General features: G+C 37.7%; 1 protein-coding gene across 6 annotated transcripts; it reads right to left on the bottom strand.

Annotated features, from left to right (window-relative positions):
- Positions 1–243: 243 nt before the first annotated feature.
- On the bottom strand, positions 244–22840 carry si:ch211-225b11.1 (uncharacterized protein LOC561694 homolog). 6 transcript variants are annotated; one of them, XM_042421295.1, is made up of 14 exons: positions 22270–22840; positions 21833–22092; positions 19298–19432; positions 14221–14431; positions 13515–13647; positions 12855–12989; positions 11586–11689; positions 9696–9820; positions 5616–5728; positions 4533–4673; positions 4282–4381; positions 3989–4089; positions 3603–3770; positions 244–2957 (listed from the first exon to the last, which is right to left on the bottom strand). In XM_042421295.1, the coding sequence occupies exons 2-14, from the start codon at positions 22050–22052 to the stop codon at positions 2844–2846; spliced, it is 1800 nt and encodes a 599-aa protein (XP_042277229.1). In that variant the 5' UTR covers positions 22053–22092; positions 22270–22840; the 3' UTR covers positions 244–2843. The 6 variants fall into 6 exon arrangements, with proteins under 6 accessions (XP_042277229.1, XP_042277228.1, XP_042277227.1 ...); XM_042421294.1 differs by having other exon boundaries at positions 22362–22840; XM_042421293.1 differs by having other exon boundaries at positions 21833–22840.
- Between the last annotated feature and the right edge of the window lie 1541 nt (positions 22841–24381).

The following is a 24381-nucleotide window of genomic DNA, read 5'->3' as shown; positions in this document are numbered from 1 at the left end:
CCTGGCATATTTTGCATTTATAGCTCTGCAACATGATAATGTATTTCCGATATATGTGGCACAAGAGCAAAAAGGCAGGTTCGGTGTTGGTAAATGGAAAGAGTGTACCGGTTCCGTGCAAAATGCAAAAATCTTGAGAATGAGTTCACAAGTCTTGTGCATTTTCTGCTGCAATACTGCCACCAAGTGACTTTCAGAGGCAAAGATCCAGATGACATTAACATTATTCACTGATGCCAGAGCAAAAATGAAGGCTTTTTATTTACCAAAATGACAACACACATCATCACACAGCAGAGATATGATGAGAAGAGTAAGAAAAATTACACATATAATCATTTAACAATATGAAAAGCAAAATTTGGTACAGAAAGTGTAGATTTGTAGAATTTTGTTTATCAAACACAAGCATAAAACATTAGAAAACACATATGAGTCTTGTAATAATAATAAAAAAAACTGCCTTTCTTTACGAATATGAAATAGTCTGGTTCACTGTTATTGTGTATGGATGTGAAAACACTGCAGGTTTCACTGTCATCACCAACTCACAATGTAATAGCACAAAACGGTCACAAATTATATATGTGTAGTGCTTCTGTTTATTGTGAGTGACTATCTGAGATACGGGGTCTTGTTTCATGACACACAGAGAGTTTGCAAGTTTTCATTCTAGCCACAAACTGCAGCCGCTGACTTCACTGATCACTGATTAATAAGACTTCAGGACGAGAGGATCAACTAAAACCTAATCAGTGAAATCACCTGGTGTAGTGTTATGGTGAAAAGAAAACCTACATATTCAGCACATCATGCCACATGGTTACCCAACTTCCTCTTTTCAAATAAACCAGACTGTGCACATTTTTAAACTTAATTATCACTTTTTTAAAGCATAATTGTATTAACAGCCCATTACAATTTGCATTTTATTCACATCAAAACAATGAAACAATTAAAAAGCGTAAACAGTAATCTATTACTGTATGTGCTTTAAGGGCCTTTAAATCATCTTTGCACATTTAACCAAAAAACAAGTAAAAATAAAACAGCATTTACAGGATGCAACATCTTAAATACATATTTTGGTTGTCGAATTAAAAATAGATTATCTAACAATAAAAAAGTTTCATGAAGGCACTTGAGGCAGGTAACATTAAGTTCCATGACACAGATGCTTCTGTTGTAAAATGTTAAAAAGGGCTTATTTTCTCTTGACTCGCAAATAGGAAAACAAATACAGTAACAACTCAAGTGGAGTGACAGAAGTTACCTAGAAATAAGATGTCAAGTGTAAGTATATTTGTTGAGAGACATCTTAAAGTAACTAATTGTTCCTTGCATCATTGTAATATTATATTCAGATGTTTAGAGCTTTTAATATCAGTGCATGATTTAGGTACTTTGGATAAAAGGCACTCCTGAATGAGAGTTTGTTTAATAAGCCACCTATAAAGACAGAAAAGGCCAAGCATGTGCTGTATGACACGTCATTTTAGACAATGTCACATATCTGGTCATTTCCATTTCAAGTCGGTTTTAAACTCTGGTGACTCAAAGCTTATAGTCCTACCGCTCACCAAAACCAGTTCCACCACTTCCATCTTAAAATCACTGATGAGATAAAGTACATTACATCATTTCAGCTTTCAAAAGACCTGGTACAACCCAACAACATCTCCTGCTCTCAGAAAGTGGTCAATCATTTTTTTAAAATGTTACTAAACACTGCTGTAAAATCTCAAAGTTAAAGCTTGATTTAAAATAAATCATGTTTTCACCAGAGTGAATTTTTTCCCTCTCTGTTAGGAAGTGTGAGATAAAACAGTCAGTGATTAACTGCAGGCTTTGAGTCAATAGAGTATGGGACACAACTTGAATGGAAAGTTAGTGTAGCCCTCCTGCTGATTATCTACCCTTATTAGTCCAATTCAGTTTGATGACAGTAGATCAAAGGCACCATTTATAATCTCTAAGTCTCTTGTAAGTTACCTGCTCCAAGATAGTTTTAAATAATGTCAAATACATTACTGAAAATGATATTAACTCAACCTGCGGAGACCAGACAAAATCCATTCTCTGAATCCCCAGATGAATTTATATTATGCACAAGGGTGTAATATTAACCTGGATCACATTGCTCACTGTTCTGGGTAAAGGCGTGAACACTAGTGACGGTCAAACAAAGGTTTCTAAAAGCAGCAGGGTGCTAACTAACATTTAAATGTCATTGTTTGCATCTCTCCCCTTTGTTGGCCTGGAACCTGCTCCTCACAAAATGAGACTAACTAGCCTCACAGACATCAAAACTGATGATGCATTCAGGCAGTCGACGTCAAATTCTAAAGTCAAACATTTCTAAATTTGTAACCAGGCAGCTACCTTCTACCTTCAACTGGCAGAAGACATGTAAATACCAGTGACAAACTGGGACAAGTTTCATGATATTCAAGATAAAAGAACAACACAGCACAGACAACAAACACGTAACATTTTTTTAAATGATTAATCAACCAAAGGGGAGGAAAAATGAAGACCTGCATAGTCTTGACATTACTTTAGTGGACAAAATCTCAGATTTTCAGTATATAGTATGCAAATTGCAACAGATGTTTTTATACTGTTGAAGTCAACTGCAAAGAGTAAGTGGCTTGATTTTTTAAAGTACCACATATGTAAAATGGGCTTAAGGTAAAAGTCAATCCTTTGGTAGAACAAATTGAATAAAATTAAAATTTTTGACAGTACTTTCCATCAAAATGCAGCATCCTTAATTAAAACCCCTTCTGTATCACAGAGTTTGGTACATAAAGACACAGAGAAAAGGCTTGACTGTACCTCTGTCATGCTATTGAAGTAAATAAAGTTTCAGACGTTGGGTTGACTAGGTTTTGTTTTTCTGGAAGGGCATCCTCAGCATCCAGGTCTACTGTGGGAGTCATAGCTGTTTTAAGTCTCTGAGGGTTAGAGAAGGCCAAACGTCAGAAATAAACATCTGTTTACAAACGTATGATCAAGAATGTCTGGTAAGCTCAATAACTGATACACAACAGAAAGTGCTACACAACAAACTCTTGTTCATATTAATACATTTAAAAAAATAGTTTCAATTTTGTCACATTTAAATTCACCAACAGAAATTGAGCCTTTTGATTTAATAATTTGCCTAAATGTCCGCTCCTCCTCCTTTACAGTTATTTTTTTTTGTTTGAGAGTTGTTGGATACTTTGAGATGCAGAAACACCTTTAAATTCTTGTGACGTTAATAACTAAGCTAACCTACATTTGCACCGGTCGTAGGGTGCCAGTTTTTTTCTCGGCCACTGGCCTACATTGTCTTCCACCAGGTTAAACTGGTCTCTGCTTGATCTGTTTCATTCTAAATCCTTTTTAGTCTGGACTTGTTTGTAGAGAAGCATCCGCAGAGCTATACGCATGCTCAACAGAACGGGTAGAAAACATATAGGCACATTTCACAACAAAAAGGAAGCAGGGTACAGCAGGAAATAACTCAACAACCACCCCTCCAACGTGAGCTGAAAGATAGCAGTTCTCACCTCGTTTACACAATCATCTGTCTGAACCATGAGTCTTGTACTCACCTGAGGAAATGAGCCTTTGTTTCTGTAGATCTCGTGAATGGCTCCGAGTGGAACCCATATTATGGAGACCAGTGAGATTCCCCAGCCCACCCATTCAGCCCACACTGGGTACTTGTACTTCCCATACTGAGCTGGAGTGTACTGGATAATGCTGGAGGTCAGTATGCACTATAGAGGGAAAAAAAGATAATATATAACCATATTTATCTTATTTTATTGAGTTTGCTGTTTAGAACACAAGTACATTATTTATTTTGTAAATTACTATTTCTACTGAACAGATGTGATGTAATAAAAATATGAATCATCAAGTATTAATGTGATTGTACTGATAAGATTTATATTATATATATATATATGTATAGACAGTTCAAACAGGACCTCACCAGCACCAACATGGGACACAGCAGCAACCAACAGACGCGAAAGTAGATATTTGCAGATTTTCCTTGCATCCTCTCAATCATAAAAGAGATGCGTGGGACACCTAAAGGTTAAAGACAAGTCCTGATCAAACAGTTGGAAAAACCACTATACAGTAAGTAACTAAAATAGACTTGAGAACATACAGACTAAAAATGACATCCACACCATGTTCTGTCAGCTTAGCGGTCTTAAAGCAGATACCGTGTAAACAGTGCAAGTGTGTTTGAGCCTTTAAATTCTCTGTGCATCTTACCGAAGATCCAGCAGACAGCTACAACTTCAAAGAAAGCCAGGAACACGAGGGAAACCACAGCTGTGTAGTGGTCCATCAGCTGAAACACATAGATACCTCCCTGTGCAGAGGGGAGAAGAAGAGCAGAAACGAGAGAATGACTGAAAGGACATAAGACCGGTCACCAGTGATGTAAATGTCGCCACTTGTAGGCTACCGAGCATCCTTAAATATGTTAATCTGAAGGCTAACAGGGTTTTGCTCTGTCTTACCTTAGTAACATGTGGTATCCCAAGGAGAAAACAGATGGCGCACACAGCCAGGGTCAGCAGCTCTTCCCTCTTTAGGAAACGCAGAATTTTGGGGCCAAACTCATCCTTTATGAATGTCACAGCCACCTCAACTGTAGCAAACTGCGGCACACAGACAACATTGTTTTAGTCTGAGGTTGTAACAGTTTAAAAAAAATACTTTTGTCCAGTTGTGACTATGCTCACATACTTATTTGTGATGCAATCACGAGGCTATGCAATGAGCTCAGTAACCATGACCACAGAGACGGATGAGAGAGGAGTCAAAGCAAACATGACCAAACATAACTGCAAGTGACAAACATAAGCTGCCAAACTGTGTGAGTAAGTGTGGAATACTGGACATGATGAAGGACAGAAATATCTTTGGCCATTTTGATATTTATTTCCACAATGAAAAAGAAACAAGATCACCTACTGTAGATTACATACAATGTACGTATACTTATCCTGATACTTTGCATAATTTACCTGACCAATATATTATTTAAGGCTTAAATAAGAGACAGGAAGAGGTGAGAACATAAACTTATCGGCTACTTTATGCTGCTATGCAGACCCTGGAGCTCTGAAAAAAAGCCACAAAAACCATATCCTCATATTGTACCTTTGATCCATATTCATACTAGTAGTTAGAGTTTGGCAATTCTGTTTCTCCTTTAAGGTTGACAAAGCAGGGCACTTTATTTATTCTGAAACATGCAAGCCTCCATTTGTATGTGAGTAATCATTTTCAAGAGCATGGTAAAAAGATGGACACAGTTTGGTAAACAGTTACAGAGAAATGGTCAGCCTGAATGTGCACAGTTATGACAAGCGGGAAGAAATTACAACACCTGTTTTGTCTTGAGTTTGCTTTCATCCTGACAAAAATTCTCTCTTACTTCAAGTTTTTGCTACGCATGTGTGAATATTTTCTACAACTACAAATTAAAATATGCAAGAGCTTCAATTTGTTGCTAAAAGAACAAATTGTGATGGGCATCTTTGCAGATATTTTTCTCCAACAGACACTGTTTTTACATGAGAGTGTGAGATGTTTACCTGGCTGTCCAGGCCGAGACACAGCAGCATGATGAAGAACAGAGGAGCCCACAACTGAAAGACGGGCATGGTGGAGAGGACTTCAGGGTACACAACAAACACCAAACCAGGACCTGAAACATTATACAGTAAAAGTAACGTTAGTACTAACTATACAATGGAAATGTACACAAATGTAGACAAATTTAAACTGTTACAAGAATAGATGCTTTGTTGGAACAAATCTCTTAAAGAAATGGCTACACATTTTGAGAAATATGCATATTTGCTTTAGATTGATACTACTCTCATGTCTGTATAGTAAATATTTATTTGGAGCCAACAATCAGTTAGCTTAGCTTAGCATAAAGCCTGGAAACTGGGGAAAGAGCTAGACTGGCTCTGTCCAAACAACCAGCACCTCTGAAGCTAATTAATTGAAAGGAAATATCTTGTATTTTTTAGTCTGTACAAATACTGAGGTGTAAAAATGACAATTTTGCCATTTTATGGAGGGTTATGTCAAGCCCCCAGGAACAGCACTGGGCTTTGAAGCCAATGTGACATAGTGGCCAAACTGTGGAATCACAGCCTCCGTGTCTGACACTGAGTGACTTTCATAGAAATAAACGGGGCCCCGTCTCCGATGCTGCATCCAGTTCTCTTTATACATCTATGAGTTATGTTCCAGTCAGAGCCAGGCTAGCTGTTTCCAGTCTTTATGCTAAACTAAGCTAACAGACTTCTGGCTCCAGCTAAACATGTATGTACAAAGATGAGAGTGGTGTCAATCAAATTATCTAAGACAACTGCTAAGTAGAACAAAACTTTAGTAGTATCGCTTCACTTGGGGATGAATAAAGTCTTATCTGTAACTGTTAGGGCTGTAGTCAACCAAAGAAAATCTTGGTCGCCTAAAATCGTACATAATCTTCAACTAATCCGTTAGTCGCGCGCTAACCTTTTCCTCTGCCCCGCTTGCATCCACCGTCACTTCTCTGCCCCTCGCTCTTTCCCGCTCGCTACGCAAACATACTCCTTAACGGAGCCACGCTACTAACAGTTTCCCAGGCAACGACAGAGGTTGACTCACGTACCGGAACAGCGCTACTCAGAGACTCCCAAACGCTGTCGATTTCAAATCAAAATCAAATATTAAAAAAAAAATTTTTTGGCCTGGCGGGGGTTCTTGTTGTCTCATTATGGAGAAACACAGATTCAGTAAACGTTCAGTACATTCAATAAACGTTGAGTATAGTTAGACCCAGCGGTCTCCATTAGGTTGGGCGAGTTCAAAGTTGTGAAAACAACGGGGGTGTTTTCAAAACGTTTTCACAGGTAATTTGTTAATCTGTACCTCTCGCTGCAGGAAATAATGGATTAATCCTGGAAAGCTATTGATGTAGCACTTTTCTCCTTATGAAAATAACACGGAGATTATTCGACCAATGAGAATTTAGTCGGACGAGAGCATATCGACCAACTAATCGACCAGTCGACCAGCAGACTACAGCCCTAGTAACTGTAGACATTATTTAGCCCAAATACAGGTGTTGTATTATAGAAATTAACTTAACAAAATGCCACTAGAGACAACTATACTGTATGTGGGATTCAACTAATGATTGTATAAAACAGTGGATGTTGCAAAGTGATGACTATTACCATTTACTGAAACAAAACTGAAACTACAGCATACAAAACACCATTACTATATGACCTTAATTTGAATCACTTATTAAAAAATTACTGCAGTTTAACGCAGCCAAACATGTATCTTCTTAGCTGAACACTAGTTTAGCTTTGTAACAGCTAAACTAGTGAAATGCTAGTGACCAAGGAAATAACAGCCCCGAGTAGTTTGTGTACACAACCAGTTATTGGTTGAATACATAATGTAAGACCAGTTAATTTGGCTTGGTGCCAGACATGAAGTTTTAAAGAGCACTGTTGGATACTATTTCATGGAGGGACACTATGACATGGCCAAACAATACTTCGTTAAGCTCGATGGTCAATAAATAATAAATGGAGCTATAAGTTACAGCTACTAGAGGAAGATGGAGTACAGGATAGTTTTAACTTGTAAACAATAAGTCCAGGGAATTTCATCTGTACGTTGTCTTTGCCACACAGTTGTTACAAAATACTCCTCAAGTGGATTATCTTGTTTCTAGTGAGTATTATATTTAAACATACACAATACCATCATTGTTGTGTAGTTACAGGGTTCAAAATTATTCATGCAAATTCTTTATCTTCAATGAATTCCTGAAACTCAACCACTGAAATTATTTGGAAGTGAAGTATTGCCTTTCAAAAGGTTCTGGAGAGTTAAAAAATACAACATGTTAATTGGCCAATCAAGTCCACACAGTATTAATAAAGATTACTCTTTTGAAGAAAATGTGAGTTATCAGCAAAACACATTTTCCAGAAGGTCAGATCACAAATTAGTAATCATTTACCAGATTAATGATTTATGCTAACAGTGATGCAGTGTGTTGGTCATCCACTTCCTCATCTGACTCAGAGGCTGAGCACATTCTGTTGTTTTAATAATGTATTACTTAACTGATAAAGCTCCAGTTCAGATGTTGTTTAAGCATTCGGTTACCAAAGCCAAAACTCTTTAATCCACTGAGCTGCTGACCCTGACATCTGGCATCTTTGGTTAACTGGTTTACACCTCACTACAATAATGTACAGATGCACAATTGTGTTCATGTTGCAGCTATGGCTATAATTCCTTACTGTGTGTCCAGACTCCTGCGACAAAGCAACAGGCTACAAGTCATTTTCAATGGAAGCTGGTGACATGAAGCTACAAACAAAAATATGCAGCTTGGCAGAGGATGGCAGCTATTGCGGAAGTAGCGTACATTTTTAAACACACAATAGCTAGCTGTGGGAGTGTGTTATTTAATAATACTAAATCATGTTTACTAGCTATTAGAGATAATTGTAATTTAATTATTATTAGTCTTTATTAAACAAGGACCATGCACAAAAAACATTCATCTCAAAAATGAGAAGCAATGATTTATGCCAGATTTAGCTATTAGCTAATTTCCATCTGCAGGTACAAACAGAACAATTACCAGATAATAAAAATATTCATTTACATGCAACACCATTACATAGACTACGCTAACAATTTTACAGACAAATCTAAAAACACAGATCAACATATAAATACCAGCATATTCATCCAGTACAACTATAGAATTACAATTAATTACAATTACAATTCATTAATATGGTACACAAGCCCATGAAGACATAACCATGTCAACGAGCGTGACAGTGTAGTTTGCCACACTTGGCCGTTTTGTAGCTTCGTTGCTCGTACGTGAACACCCCATTAAAGCTACTCTAAGGTGTCCTCCAGCTTTTTAGTATTGCTCTTCCATGAAGTCGGAAATGAACAAGACTGATTTAAAAAAGAACAGTCAAAATCAAAGCAGTATAGGCCTAGATGTCCTGACATTTAGCCTCTGATATGGGTCAAGCTCCAGGATGCTGCAGCTAATCCTGCTAATCCTCCTATCCTATAATGCAACTCAATAGCATCTTTAATTAGACCTCCATGTCTCCTAAATGCCAGTTTCTTTCAAACTCCACATCTACAGTTTGTGGCGCAAATTTTCTCTAAAAGATTTTAGGTTTCAAGGCCAAGCCAAGATATTTTTTTTCAGACTTTGGGAAGCTCACTCCAAAGCCACAACTGTTTATTTCTTATAGTGAGTAAACTGATTATCTTCTGTAAAATAGGTGAAGTGCTGCTTTAAGTAATTTTAGATTTACACCATTTATCCTTGCATGACCTGCATGCACACTTCTAATTATTCAATGTAGATGTGCACAGCATGAAATCTGTGTCTGCGTCTTTTTTTCCATGGGAAGAAGGAAGAGCATTCCCAGGAGGATGAAAACAAAAACAAGTTCTTGCAGAAGTCAGCAGAGTTTGGGATGTGTCTCTCCATCTCTATTTCTGTAACACCCTGACATTGTGCATTTTATACTTTACATCACAAGTCTCTTCTTGTTTATATACTTAAAGACAAACAACAGTCTTTCCATTCCAGGCTTGATACTCACCACCTGTAGATATGTTTTCCACTGGGAGGTTATGTATGTGAGACATGTAGCCAATAGCTGAGAAGATCACAAAGCCAGCTAGGATACTTGTGAACGAGTTGGTAAATGATACAATCAAAGCATCTCTGGGAAGGAGGAAGGACAAAATAAACAATTTCAGTACAGTTCCGGTATTCAAGCAACTCAGGAAAACAAAGACACTAGATTTTGATCAGACATTTGATCATCAAGATTACTGCTTTAAGCTTTTCTGACATTTAACCAAACTCTCAGTTTGTCAGAAATGGTTGTAAAAATTGCAAATGAAAGCAAAAACATCAAATGCAGGTAAGTAAACCAGTTTGGCAGCTGAGGCCTACAATAGTATATATATTGTTTATATTGTTATATAACTCTTCTTATGTTAAATGAAATTAGTCACTCTTAATTTCCAGTTACTCCAGTTTTTCTTGGTAAATTGTGTGAGATAACAATGAGTCAAACAGGCAAGGCTCGTTTCAGTTCTCGTCTGGATGGGAGTAACCTTCTTCAAAAGCAGAAGCAGCAGCTGAAGCATATGGCAACACAGTAAACAAAGCAATTTTAGAAAGAAGAAACCAAAAATGATGTTTAACGTAAACAGTCTGTCCCTTTTGTTGCTCTGCTGCGAGCAGAACAGCCATATGGAAGCTAGTCTTACAATGTAGAGAACTGAAAACTCTGCTGTCAAAGACTGTCAAATGTACAGTAGGTGCACTCGGAGTCATTCTGGAAATATTTCTAAAGTCGCCCTCCAGGCAAAAATGTGTTTTCTTCTTGTTCCTACCATTACATAAATTTTTCTACCACTCATTTCGAAAAAGGTTAACGTTTGGATTGATTACAGAACATTCCTGTTAGATAGGCTCAGCTGTTACTGACACTTTGGTTCTTCTTTTAAAAAGGACCTGATGACTTTGGGACATATTCACAACAGTAATAACGTTGTTTAATTAAATGACATGTCCGAGCAACAATTGTAAATTAGATGCCAATACCTCATGCCTGAAATTTAAATATAATATCAAATGATGTTAGTTTTAAATTATTTGGTCATATGGACTGAAGACAATCTCCAAGGTTTCATTGTTAAAACTGGGTGGAAACCCAATCTGAAGTTTTTTAAAAACCTGCATTGCAGAACCAATCCAAAGTCTTTAGGGTGGCCCTTCATATTGGGGCGGTGACATGCAGTTCACTACAGAGGAGAATGGGGAGGGGGAGAGTATAATTTCTGGTAAGGTATGTCCTTGACAAAATATAAGAGGTGTAAGTTTGTTAGCAGCCGTTCTCGCCGCTGTTCAAGCAACTACCGTGCATTTAGAAATCTCCAGACTTCAGTAGGCAGACATCTCCTATTGTCTGGTACACAAGACTATGAAGTAGGAAACATCTTGTGTCCAGTGTTTTTTTTTCTTTTGAAATATACAAACAATTTTTGCATATTCATAAATTCTGATTTCTTTGAGGGAGAAGGAGATGACATTTTAATGATTTTTTAACAGGTAACTGAAATCTTTTTGTGAAAAAAGTGTGAAGACACAATTTCTTATTCCAAGCAGAGAAATTTTATATGTCATGGAAGGGATCTTTAATCATTTGAGACAGTCGTAATTTTGGGCATTTGTGATGGTGCCCCAATATGTATTCTGAGGGAACCAATAGGAAAACACAGTTGTCGTCATTGATAACTTATCATTTCCATTTTTGTTACATAATGAATGTGCTGACTTGGGGTATACAATATTAATAATGGGAGTCCCAGAAAGTGTTTTGTACTCTGTAATAAGCAAGTTTAACAAATAAATAGTATTTGGTAAAAAACATAATACTGTACATAAACATAAGACATAGTACAACCACAGACTTTACCTGATAATGTTGTTGTTGAACTTGTTGTAACTAGCCATCGAAATCATGGAGCCAAAAGCAATTCCAAGAGAGTTAAACACTTGGGCAGCTGCATTAACCCAAACCTGTGGTAGAGATAAAGGAGAACATGAAGATTAACTTAAGGTTGGTTTAATTTAGTTTTAAAGGCCCTGAAAACCTATTTGCACTCACTGTGTCCATGAAAACAACACTTTCTGCTAAAGTGTATTTCACATGAGCGATTTTCTGTATTTGTACTTTTTCTGTATCAGCGCTCTTCTCACTTGTTTTTAAGAGGGCGGGACTCAGTTGGAAAAGGCTGATGTCACAAAGCTTGGTGCACCAATCAGGATTAAGCAAACTTTAACTTTGCTTGTTGCACATGTTACAATGTAAAATGTTTCAGGAGCTTATAGATGTTTTTTGAATGGGCAGAATAACCTCACTTCAGAGTATCCAGCTTATTTGTTCTTGTGCTATTAAGAGGTCAAAACTCAGCTATAGCTGGACTGAACTATTCTGGGAGATTTGAAGCTCCTGCACTGGATTTCACTAAATATCAGCAGGAAACCGTTCCTCTGGTTTAGCTTTGTCCTCAGAAAAATAGAGAATGACAAGTCACACACTCATAATGCCACAGCATTATTACAGCTTATAAACGTTTTCGCAAGCAGTCTTCTTCAGGATGCATCCTGAGACATAAATCTCTGATATCTTAAAGAAGGCCTTATTGTTGATCTTTCTAAGTTGAAATGAATGCATCTGAGTCGTGAGTGTGTGCCTTTCCATTCTTTCTTTTTTTATGTCTGCCCATGAGCCAGCACCACATTGGAAGAGGTATATGTTTTCCCCCAGTTTTTATTGGCTTCCTTTCCTGAAATTTTATTCTGCCAGCTGTTCATAAATCTTCAAAGCCAAATTTTTCACATTCTAAGTTGCCCTTTCTCTGTACAACTTAAGCAGTTTACTGAGTTCATTGCTTCAAAAATCTCTTCCCCTCTCTCCTCTCACAGTTCTGGCTCTTGCTGAACCATGAGCAAACACAAGATAAAAGCTTCTTTTTTTCTTTTTTGATATTTGTATTAAATTCCCAAATGTATTTCACATACAGACGAGTTAGCTGTGAAATGTAACAATCTCTGCAGTAGGACATAATAATTTGATTTAAACATTAAGAAGTTGGTTTTAACTATCTGGTGTCAATGTATAACCAAGGTCTTGTGGGTTAGCCTACTTTTTGACTTTACTCTTTTGTTAATCATGTCTTACCTTAACTTCAAACAGTTTGCTCCAGACAGGCGTCACAAAGTAGAGGATACCCTTCTTGGCTCCAGGAAGCTGCACATTATTAATGAGCAGGGCAAACAGGATGAAGTACGGAAATATAGCAGTGAAATACACAACCTGCGTGACACAGACAGTGGAAAAGCAGAAATTGGTCGATTTGTGGCTTGGTTGCGTAGATGATGTTGCAACAAATAGCTGGAGCTATTGTGGTCTGTTTTGAGTGGCACAAGCGATGATGGTTTCAAGGCTTCCCGGCCTTGACAAGGTTATTTCATTATGTCAAATCAAAACTTCAAGCTGGTTAATTACTGTATATCACACAAAATTGTAATGTTGGTAGGATATACAACTCCAAAAGTCTTCTGGTAAAGTATCCCAGCAAAAATATGATGCGTTATGAGGGTGTGGTATAAAAACATTTTTATCTTAGTTAAGTCATTCTAAGTGATAAGTGAAATACTTAGCCTACAAAAACAGATTGTAACTATGACCTCTTTACATGAACCTCCCTCTCCTTATCAAATTGATAAATTCCAAACATTAGCTGTGACAAAATATCAGTTTGTTGAATTTTCAAACCAAAAAAAACAACATTATCACCATGCATAAACATATCTTGCAGAAGAGGAGGTCTGTTCTGACCTTGCCAGTGGATTTGACTCCTTTAAATATGCATAAATACACAATGACCCAGGCAAAGATGAGATAGCCAAAGAGTTCCCAGCGAAGACCACCAGCTTCTTCAATACCACCGGATTTCTCCAGAAGTTTGTGACTGGAAAACACAAATAACAAGAGATTCCCATCCTTAAGAAAAACACATAGTTTTAAAGTGCTGCTTCCTGCAGTAAATGTAACACAGAAAAACAAGACTAACAGTTTACAGTCATCATAGCAGCTCTGTGATGCTGTCAGCATGCGTCATCAGCATGCTAACATCCTGACAATGCAAACATGCTGATGTTAAGCAGGTAAAATGTTTACTATGTTCACGGTCTTAGTTTAGCATGTTAGCATGCAAACATTTGCTAATTAGCACTAAAGACAAAGTACAGCTGAGGCTGATGAGAATGTCATAAATTATAAACTAAAGAATTGGACAGACTTAAAGTTTTGATCTGATGATGACACTAGATGAAAAGGCAGGGGATCAACAAAGTTTGGATATATCCGCTGGGGATCATGAATGTCTGTACAAATTTTCATGACAATCCATCTGATACTTGAGATATTTCAGTCTGGACCACCCTATAGAGCCATGTTGCTAGTATGGCTTAAAGCAGCAACAGTTAAGACCTAAACAATGTCAAATATTATGCAACTGAGAATGCAGTGAATTCTTTCTCACTCAAAGAACTGCTGGCTGGCGGACTGCAGGTGGGTGTTGTTGCCACGGAAACCAGTAGAACAGTTTCCAACGTTATTCCAGGTGCTGTTGCAAGACTTCCAGGGGAGTGTTGCTCCAAACGAGTTGAAGAGATAGAAAAGTGCCCAAGTCATGAGCACATTGTAGTACGTGGAGAAGACGAAGGAGATAACAACTGTGGCCAGGCCAACACCTGCAGTGACATGTGAGGGGGGCAAAGACACAAAGTGTAAGGTAACCCAAAGTCATGTCTTAATCATCATCTGTGGGAATCAACTTGTACACATTAGTTCTTAAAAAAACTGTTATAAACTCACTCTCTTTCTCCATATTTTACAGTATGTCAATTATTTGGGCCCAGAATTAAAACTATGGATATATTCTGTATCATGTAAAGATAGACAACAAAGAAGAACCAGTTTCATGGGGTAATCTCTGGTCAGTGGTAGCCAAGTCAAGCAAACTCAGTCAAAGATAAAAGGCATTCCTGGAGTCGTGGATTAGAAATTCCACTGTGTCATTTGACCTGTGAATATAATAGACTCTTAGCCAAATATGAATGAGATGAGATGAGATCAAAGTCCTGCAACAGCTGTAAATTATTCAGTCTTTTAACACCCTTGCTTCTGCATCAAGTTTCAGTTTGAGGTGTGCATGTCTGTCTACGTATGTGTGTTTCTATTTCTTTTTCACCTGTCCCGTCCTCAGGGAATTCAGTGCAATGGCTCAGCAAAAGATCTTGGCCACTAGAGCAAGTAAGGTTCATTATATCGCTCAAGAACACTTCAGTGATGGACGAAGTGGATCACACCATTTTAAATGCACAAAGGACACTTATAAAATATCCTTGATAAGATATTTTACACTGTGTTGTGTTTTTCTGTAATTTCTGGAAAAAAACAGTGCTACTGTTTTGTGCTGTTAACCCTAACCCTAACCCTGACACAACAAAATAACTGTTTATAATGTTTTATAGTCTGATATCAGTAGTTTAAAGCAATCATTTGACATTTTGGGAATTGCACTTGTTGGCTTTCTCACTGAGTTAGCAGAGAGATACACTCTCATGTCTCTAAAATAAATATGAAGCTGGAGCCAGCAGCTGGTTATCTTAGCTTAGACTAAAGACTGGAAAAAGCTGGCCTGGCTCTGTCCAAAGGTAACAAAATCCACCAAAAGCTCACTAATTAACACATTACATCTTGTTTAATCTGCATGAAAACCAAAGTGTAAAAATGACAATTCACCGTTTTATGTGTGTTCATGTGCCAGATTATTTGTTGGCCAGGACCAGTAACTTCCTGGCCAAGAAATTATCCGTCAAGTAACCCCCCATAATACAGCAAATCTATGTTATCTCATCTCCCAACTCTATAATTACCCTCAGGTCTTATCATTGATGTTTTTGCTATCTATGTTTGAGAATAACAGAGATGTAGCTTTTTATTTACCCCTGACCACAACAAAAACCTTATCTGTGAGGGTCTATGTGGTTCTACTGTTTCTCAGCAGTACATAAAAACTTTACCTATGAAAACTTGTTTTTCTTTTCCTATTGGAAAGGCTGGAATGCCATGCTCTACTGGATCCAGTGTCACTATCTGGTTAAGTGGAAGGAGAGGCGGCTGAAAAACAGCTCTGTGTCAATATAGTGACAGAGCCAAATGAAGCCCCCTCTGAGCTCCAGGATCAGCTAGAACCACTACGCCTTGTCCATGTAAAGCGCTTCTTCCTTTGTGGTTGCCTGTTTGCCTCACTCTACACATCTAGCATACATGGTTGACTGCTCCCACTGGTACACCAGACACACTCCAAGTGGTGTAGTGAGGCATCATTTTCAAACTGCCAAAACATATCAGTCTGCTCAACTCAAAAACAAGACATAGCAGCAAAAAATGGCAGAACTCAGCTAGAGCTACCCTCACCTGCCTCCAATTCTTTGTCAGTTTATTACCTTGTCATTCCTCACCTGTCCACTAGATGCCCTCATTAAGATAAACGTTGCCCTTAGTGGCAGAAAATCAATACATTTAGAAGGCTGTGATTAAGCATCCTGCAATAAATTAAACATGAGCATATTTGTTGATTTATGATAGATCATTGTGGGCATCTAAATCACTGATCACAGGTACATCACAGCAAACTGCAGTGAGTTGCACAGGGAAATCATTCAAAAGAACATACAGAAAAAAACTACCTGCTTTTGGCCCTTGTTTAGCACAGAGCATTAACCAGGAAGAAATGAGCGATAAATCAAGTGAAGGACCCATACGTTTTGACCGGGTAGATAATCTCTGTCATTAAGGAGATAAGAAAACTATGGAGAAAAATCTGAAGTTAGAACAAGACAGACAGCATTTTCATTTACACCCATCACTTTTGATTGATTGTTGATGGCTGGGATCTTGTTTGATTGGTAATAATCAGACTGATGAGCTCCCAGGTGACTGTCAGTACTCTTTGGGTCCACACATTTCACTTAATTCAGATAAACCTGCAAACATTTACACGATTTTGATTTAATAATTCAAATACCTCCTTGTGTGTATCATGATTTTTTTTTTCATAAGCGTTTTTTACATTCATGCACACAAATTCTCTGATGTTTAAAACATGTCTAGAGGTAATGTAAAGACTGTAAGGGAATATTTCAGTCACCCATCTCAGACTTAATTATCACTAAAACAGGCAGAATTTAAGGATATTTGGTTCATGTTTCAGTTGATTTGATATTTTCTTTAATGATATGGATTCTGAGAAATGTTGGAAATTTGTAGATCAATTAGTCAAAGAAGTTACTGATTACAGTACTGATTGTAACTGCAGCTTCACAAGTTCTCATCCATCAACACGTGAAAACAATCATTTATCAAACAGAAAAAAGCAGATTTCATTTTTTGAGCACTCTAACGATGTAGTACAGTCCTCTAAATTGGTAATTGAAACAGTAGAACAAATTCTAGATCTGCATCAAACATTCAGTGACAGAAAAGGATGGGATACATTGCCATGCCAGATTTTCTCATTGAGTTTAGTGCAGTGGATTTGTTCTGGCTAGTGCAATATCCTTCACAACTGTCTGCTGGGGCATCACTGACACTAACTGAACAAACTGATCAGTAAGGCTGGCTCTGTGCTGGGGACTCCTCTGGAGCCCTTGGAGTTGGTTGTGGAGAGGAGGAGGCTGCACAAACTGTTAAACATCATAGACAAGGTCTCCCTCTCCACTGGTCTGACAAGAAACTCTACAAGAAGCCATTCCTGGCAGTTGTCATCGCACAATATATAAAAGTCTTGTACATGTTGGGACAGGGCAGAGTCATATTTATTTCTTTTTCATCTGGTCATTTAACAATATCTACTTGCAATTTCAACATTTTTTGTATTTTTGGTATTACATACCTGTGTATATGCCTATAAAAGATATATGGTTTTAGTTTTAGTTTAGTTTCTAGTTAAGATTTTTGTTATTTATGTTTTTATTATTTATAATCTACCTCAGAGTGTGCTTATGTTGTTTGTTCTGTGATTCTTTTCTGAAATTTGGCTGTGGTAACAGTGCAAAGTCTGGGAATTAGTTCATTATCTCTTTATCCCTTATGAGAAAACCGAGAACGCTCCTATTGTCCCTTGCTTCTTGTCCCATGGCACAACTTTCTCCAAATTTTATTGAAATCTGGTTCTGCTTTTCAGCTGTCCCTCTGGAACAAGAAGGATCAAAAATATGACCTCTTAAAATACATGTTTTAGGAGTATTTTAAGCCTTTATCGCAGTGACAGTGGAAAGATTGGACAGGAAACGAGGGAGAGAGAGAGATGGGGGAGTGACATGCAACAAGGACCCGCTGGATGAACTGCGGATGTTGTGGTTATGTGGCAAGCTTCTTAAGCAGTAGGCTAGCGGGGCACGCTGACATGGTCTCTTTGGCAGAGATAACATTACACAGCTACCTACTGCTGCACATTTTATCACTGATGATGAAGAGTGTGCTCATTAGCTATAGTCAATATAAAACTTCTGACATGGTGCATCCAAACACGTGGTCCATCACATGAGTGTATTGCTACCAGTGATTGTGCAGGTTTCTTACAACCTCAATAAATAATTGTCCTTCTTCTTTTTCTTTAGGAGAGACACATGGAGAAGAACCTTAAAACTCACTGCCCAGGATAAAAGTACAGAATATGACTTTACTGTGACATCATGCATAATGTAAATTAGAGGGACATTATAATTTGCTTTTATTTATTAGTGGAGGGCAGGGCATCATGTTCTACCTGTTTTTAAAGGTCATGCATCACTGCACCCATTTTACAAACAAGACTGGGCTAAGTGTCATTTTTCACTTATAAAGGGATGTTGTAATCTTGCTACTGGACTTCCCCTTTCTCGTCATGGAGATCAATAAAGTTTCATTTTATCATTTCACTTTTTGTTAAATATGTAAAATACATATAAATACATGTAAAATAAACTAAATAAATAAATAACAATAATAAATAACAAACTCTATCTGTCTGCCATAGAATGATTTAGATTTGTTTAAAAATGTGTTGTCCACTCCATGAATAGTCTAGATCCAAATGCAACTCTTTGTTTACACGCAGTATTGATCAGCTGGGATTTCTAGGAGCTGATGGTTAATGATTTAGTTTTGGGGGATGTAACTTGTTCAGCATTGTATTGGAGCAACAATCATTTTTATGGTAACAACTATACAAAGAAATCGATATCGAATTTTCAATTATAAGTTCAAATAGTCTCAAAACTATATTGTCATTGCCCTTTAGTGAAAGTATAATTTGTGTTATCAGAGTAACTTTGCTCTCATCAGGGTATACAAGAGGTTTTCTAAAGGTAAGAGAGGATAATAGTTTCAGTGATATATTTAAAAAAAAAAAAATCTGACTGACGACCCTAACACTGAGAAATCTCAAATTTTTCGAAATGAGTGAAACGCTGAGCAAAAAACAAAAGAGGACTATACCCAAAAGTCTGAAAATAAATGAAAATCCAGCATGTGTTCATCCTCGTCTCATGGCCTGGAGAGTCACTCACCTTTTAACAAGGGACAGACTTTGGCGAGAGCATGCACTGGCCCTAAACGAGTGTACTGCCCAACAGTAAACTCCATGACCAGCAGGGGAATGCCACACAGGAACACCATGATGAGATAAGGGATCATGAAGGCACCTGAATCAGAAAAACAGAAAAGATGTGGGCGGATGCTACAGGTATCTGAGTCCTGAGTATGTAAAGAATGTAGAATTACATAGCAATGGTGCGATTAAACCAAAGTTGCCGTGTCATTGTTGAGATAAAACATACTTACTGTATAACTGGTCTCAAAGTTGTTCCTGATAACTTTAAAGTTGGTTACAAATCACTAATATCCTGCAATGTATAAAAACTCGTGTTTGGGTGCCAGTTTTTAAGCCCACGTGGTAAATAAATGTATCTGTGTACTCAGCTTGCTTTGTCTTTTCAGATAGCTTTGTCCTTTAATTAGGAACGGCCCATCCCAGAGGCTGTTTAACCCTCTATTCTATGGAAAAACACTCAGACCATCTGGGCAACCATCATTTATGAATGTCTCATTGTTTTTTATAACCAAAAGGCTTGTTGACTTATCATTGTTGGACAGCCAGTCTTTAAAATAATCCATCAAACCTCCTCAAATACGATGACAATAAGGGCAGAGGTGAGTGGAGCTCTGGTTTAACAACAGATAGATAGCCTGTAGTTGCTATGCTGAATTTTGCTGAGTCATTCCTGGCTTCAGCACAGATATAAGATTGTAATTGTCTGTCATAAAGTAACAGAATTTGTTCTTTAACAACACACATGCAGTTGAAACTACAACTGCCAAAGACAATATTAAACAGGATAGTTAGATAGTTTGTTCAGGGTGATGATCTCAGAGAGAATATAAGATTTTTTTACAGATGTTTTTCTGGGCCAGTAAAATCAGAAGAGACTCAGAGAGATTTACTTGTATACTGCCTTAGGGTGATAATTAAATATAATCGTTAAACATGCCGTTGTAAGTCCTTTTATGTTTCTCAACTGAACATTCTGATGAGAATGTTTTGACCTTTTAGTGTATGCAAATCTGCAGTAATTACTTGAGCTGTACTGGTGCCAGTCTCCAACTGTCTAATATGTGTTTATCACTTATATCCATAAGCTGAGGAGAACTAATGTCGATCCAAATAAACAATAAACCTCCAGTCTGCCAATATGTGTTAGCTCTACAACAGGCGGGGCAAACTGTCGAGTGTGTGCCCGGCCTCATCTCGTCTACACGAATGTGTGCTGGGATAGGTTCCAGACCACTCCAAATCCTGAACAAAGTGTGTAGTGTACAGAAGTGATGGATTTTAGAATTATGAATTTAATTTAAGGCATAGTAGATTAACAATTTTAACTTCAAAATAAAGTTCGTGATAGATTTGCCACCCAGAAACACTGATTAACTTTTCCCTCACAGCCCATACACTTCCTGATGTACTATAGTTATGACTGAGACTATTGTTCTAGTAAAAGGCGTTCATGTAGTGCAAAATCACTCATCCTGCATGTGACTGTTCTTAATGCTACTGCCTTAAAGTACGGGTTCACAATTTTTCCAAGTCTGTCTTAAAACAACAAGTCAGGTGCCCAAGTGAACATTGAAACATGTTTTTCTTTCCATAATCATTCCTCCTGTTCATACTGACCATTAGAAGACCTCTTCATAATGCACTTACAATGTCAGTGATGGGGGCCAAAATCCACAAGCCTCCTTCAGTAGCAGAAATGTATTTAAAAGTTTATCTGAAGCTAATATGAAGTTTCAGTCATCCAAACTAGTCAAATCAAGTAGATATCTTTCAACGTGACAGTCTTTTTAGTGCCTAAGTTCCTCTTTTTGTTAATATACTTCCACTGCAGCTCAATAGGCAAATACTGTCTGAGTAAACACAAAGGGGGAATTTGATGTTAAAAAGACTGTGAATGTGTCAGATATCCACTTGATATGACTAACTTAGACTGCTGAAGCCTCACATAAGCTTCGGATAAACTTTTAAATGCATAGTTGCACAAAATGACTGTGTGGACACACTGTGGATTTTGGCTCCCATCACTTACATTGAAAACACATTTGAAGGGGATCTTTTAATAGTCAGTATGAAGAGGAGGAATGATTACAGCGAGGAAAACCTCTTTCAGTGTTCATTTAGGCACCTGATTTTGTTTTAAGACAACTGGAAATCTGTTATATTTAAAACAATGCAGTCAAAATAGTAGTCAATATGGCCTTTTTTTTTCTTTGTCCAAGTGTTTTCATGAACTTAATGACATCCTTGGACATACACAGTAGGCTACTGTGTTGAATAGACACAACAGTGCTTTTGAGGGACTGCCAATAGCTATAGTTTAAATAGCCATATCATACTGATGCAAGAAGCCCATGCAAAACAGAAAACTATCTCACAGTAAGTACATACAACACTGCTGAATCACTTCTCCCAACCGCCTGCTGGTGCATTTAGTGGGTTTAGGCTATTGCAATGGTTCAGCCGATACTCCTGACCCCTCTGACAGTCTTACCTCCGCCGCTGCTGTAGCACAGGTATGGAAACCTCCAGACATTGCCCAGTCCCACCGCGTACCCCACCGTAGCCAGGATGAACTCCAGCCGCCCACTCCATGTGGGTCTCTGCGTCTCTGAGTCCGCGGTCTTCTCTGCGATCACTTTGAGGTCCAATGGTCTCAGAGCGTATTCTTTCTCATCAGAGGGTATCTTTGACGTGTCTGCACAGACCTCCATTGTAGTTTATCAGTGATGAGAATAGACTGGCGATCGGACTCTATCATGCACCCGGAAATGACAAATGCTGTTAGACTGAATGAATTGCATCGATTTCGCTGAATAAACCTTTACGCGTAAATGATCCCCAGGTCAGAAAATAAATAAAATAAGAAAACAAACCATATGACCATCTAATCAGAGCTAAAAGGAGCTTTTTGAGAATATAGGTACTAACCACGGATTCGTGATTTTCAATTAATGCCTACAACATGCCGCATTATGACAGTAAAGATACCGTATAACAACACAATGCCCGGCAACACGTACATGCAATAACCCACAGTGCCTCTTCCCTGCTCATAATGTGACATAACTGAAGACGTCCTACTGCATCCGTGCTGCTCCGACCTTTGTAAAGCCAGCACGGCTACTGACTGACTGCCTGCCTGTCTCTTTGCAAAGTAAAAGCTGAGTTGAAGCGGTGACTGTGCACAGATACGCCCAAAGGAGGAACTTTCAAAAATGTCCAGGGTTAGAGGCAACATATGTTCATATATTTCTGTTTCACTTTTTAACAGGGGGGAGATGGTGACTTTTGATTATCAACACCTACATCACAGCATTTTGTGTGTGAAGTTGGTATGTTCATCTTATTCACATGTGACCCCTGGGTAAAGTCCCAGATTCACAGTGTTTGACTCAAATCATTGTAATTTGATGATTAGCAAAAGTATTTTAGAAATTTACACCATGTAATAATCAATTAAGGCTGGTCCTGAATTATTACCTAATAGTGGGGCCTTAGTCTTAATCTAGTTTAGGAATATGCACCATGAGCACAATGGGCCTACACCCTAAAAGTTGTGTTTAATTAACTTACCACAAACTGGCACATAAAAAAATCTGCAGCCAGGTAGTGTTCCAGCATAGGAGTCAGTACTGGTTGGTTCCTACCTGGCTCTTGGGCATATAATAAAGAAGTGTATAGAGGTCCAGCAACACATTTTGAGTACAAGAAGATAATTAAATAGATTTTCTTGACAATTAAAATCAATCCAAGAGAACATAAACTGCGTACTGTGTCATTCTTATCAAATGTAAATATACTGTAAACATTATATTACTACAATATAAATTGTATTCCCTGGTTTTGTTAAGCACGCTCCCAAATCCTGTAACACTGATAAGCCCCCAAATTCTCCCAAAAATTGAAAAAATAAAAGTTTTAGCTCTAAGTTTTGGGTGTGCAATAGCAAATTGGACACTATAGATGAGCCCCTCATGTTTTCTGTGCTCATATGAATACTAACATACACAAGCACAGGGTACACTGATTCGATGCTTTTATTCTGAAGACATATATCTATACTGGAAGTTCACTTCTCTGTTGGGTTGCTGTAACTAACACTACAATACGGTATGTGTTATGTATCCATTTAATTGGCTCTGCTACCACATGGGTTGTCTGTGTGACTTAATGATAGAGTTATTTGACTGTACACGCTGTATACTGTGACTGCTGGAATGTGAAGATGCCTTAAGCATATTTATTATATAATGTACATGTACTATTATTTTATTTTCATTTATCTAGGTATATATTTTCAATTTATAGTCAATATAGCCTTGCTGTTTTGAATCTGTTTCTATTGTTTTGAGGAATGAAAAATCAATATTCCTACTAGGAATGGCATTGTATTGTACTGTTCTAAATAAAGTTTAAAAAAACAACTTTACAATACGGTACATACAAGTGTGTGTATTTACTAAGGAACGAGTGAGGAATAAGTTGATGTGTCGTTCATAATAACTCCTATTCGAGGATCATGTAGTAAATATTTATCAGTTTCTACACAACAGACTGGGAGATACTATAGTGAAGCACTTTACTTTTTTGTGTACTCCCTAGTAGTGATAGGCTACAGCTTACTGAGGAGTTACTATACTTCATTATTACCTCACCATTACCTGTCGTGACATGAATGTGAGTATTAATGTGTGGTCTGGATATGATGAAATACTTGTTGAGTGTCCCTCTCTAATTTGCTATTAAGGTAATGGGCTAATTGTGAAGATAAGAAGGTTAGTGTCTCAATCACACCTCCCAGACTCCGTATGATAACATATGGCCGAGTGGTAACCGACTTTTAATTGCAAAAAGAAAATTTAGCGAATCGAAACATTTACGTGACCCAGATGTTTAAAAAGGTGTCATTTAAAAGTTTGTTGAAGCAAATCATGTGCAACAGAAGGCTCGGTTTCTCTGAAGATGAATGCTGTCTGCTTTTGTCTTGATTAACCGGTGTACTGTGTCTGGAAACAACACTTCTGTGTCCTCCAGCAAGAA

Source organism: Thunnus maccoyii, chromosome 9, assembly GCF_910596095.1.
Source record: "Thunnus maccoyii chromosome 9, fThuMac1.1, whole genome shotgun sequence".
NCBI lineage: Eukaryota > Metazoa > Chordata > Actinopteri > Scombriformes > Scombridae > Thunnus > Thunnus maccoyii.
The sequence above is the reverse complement of the archived record's forward strand: the minus strand, read 5'-3'. Positions and strand labels throughout refer to the sequence as shown.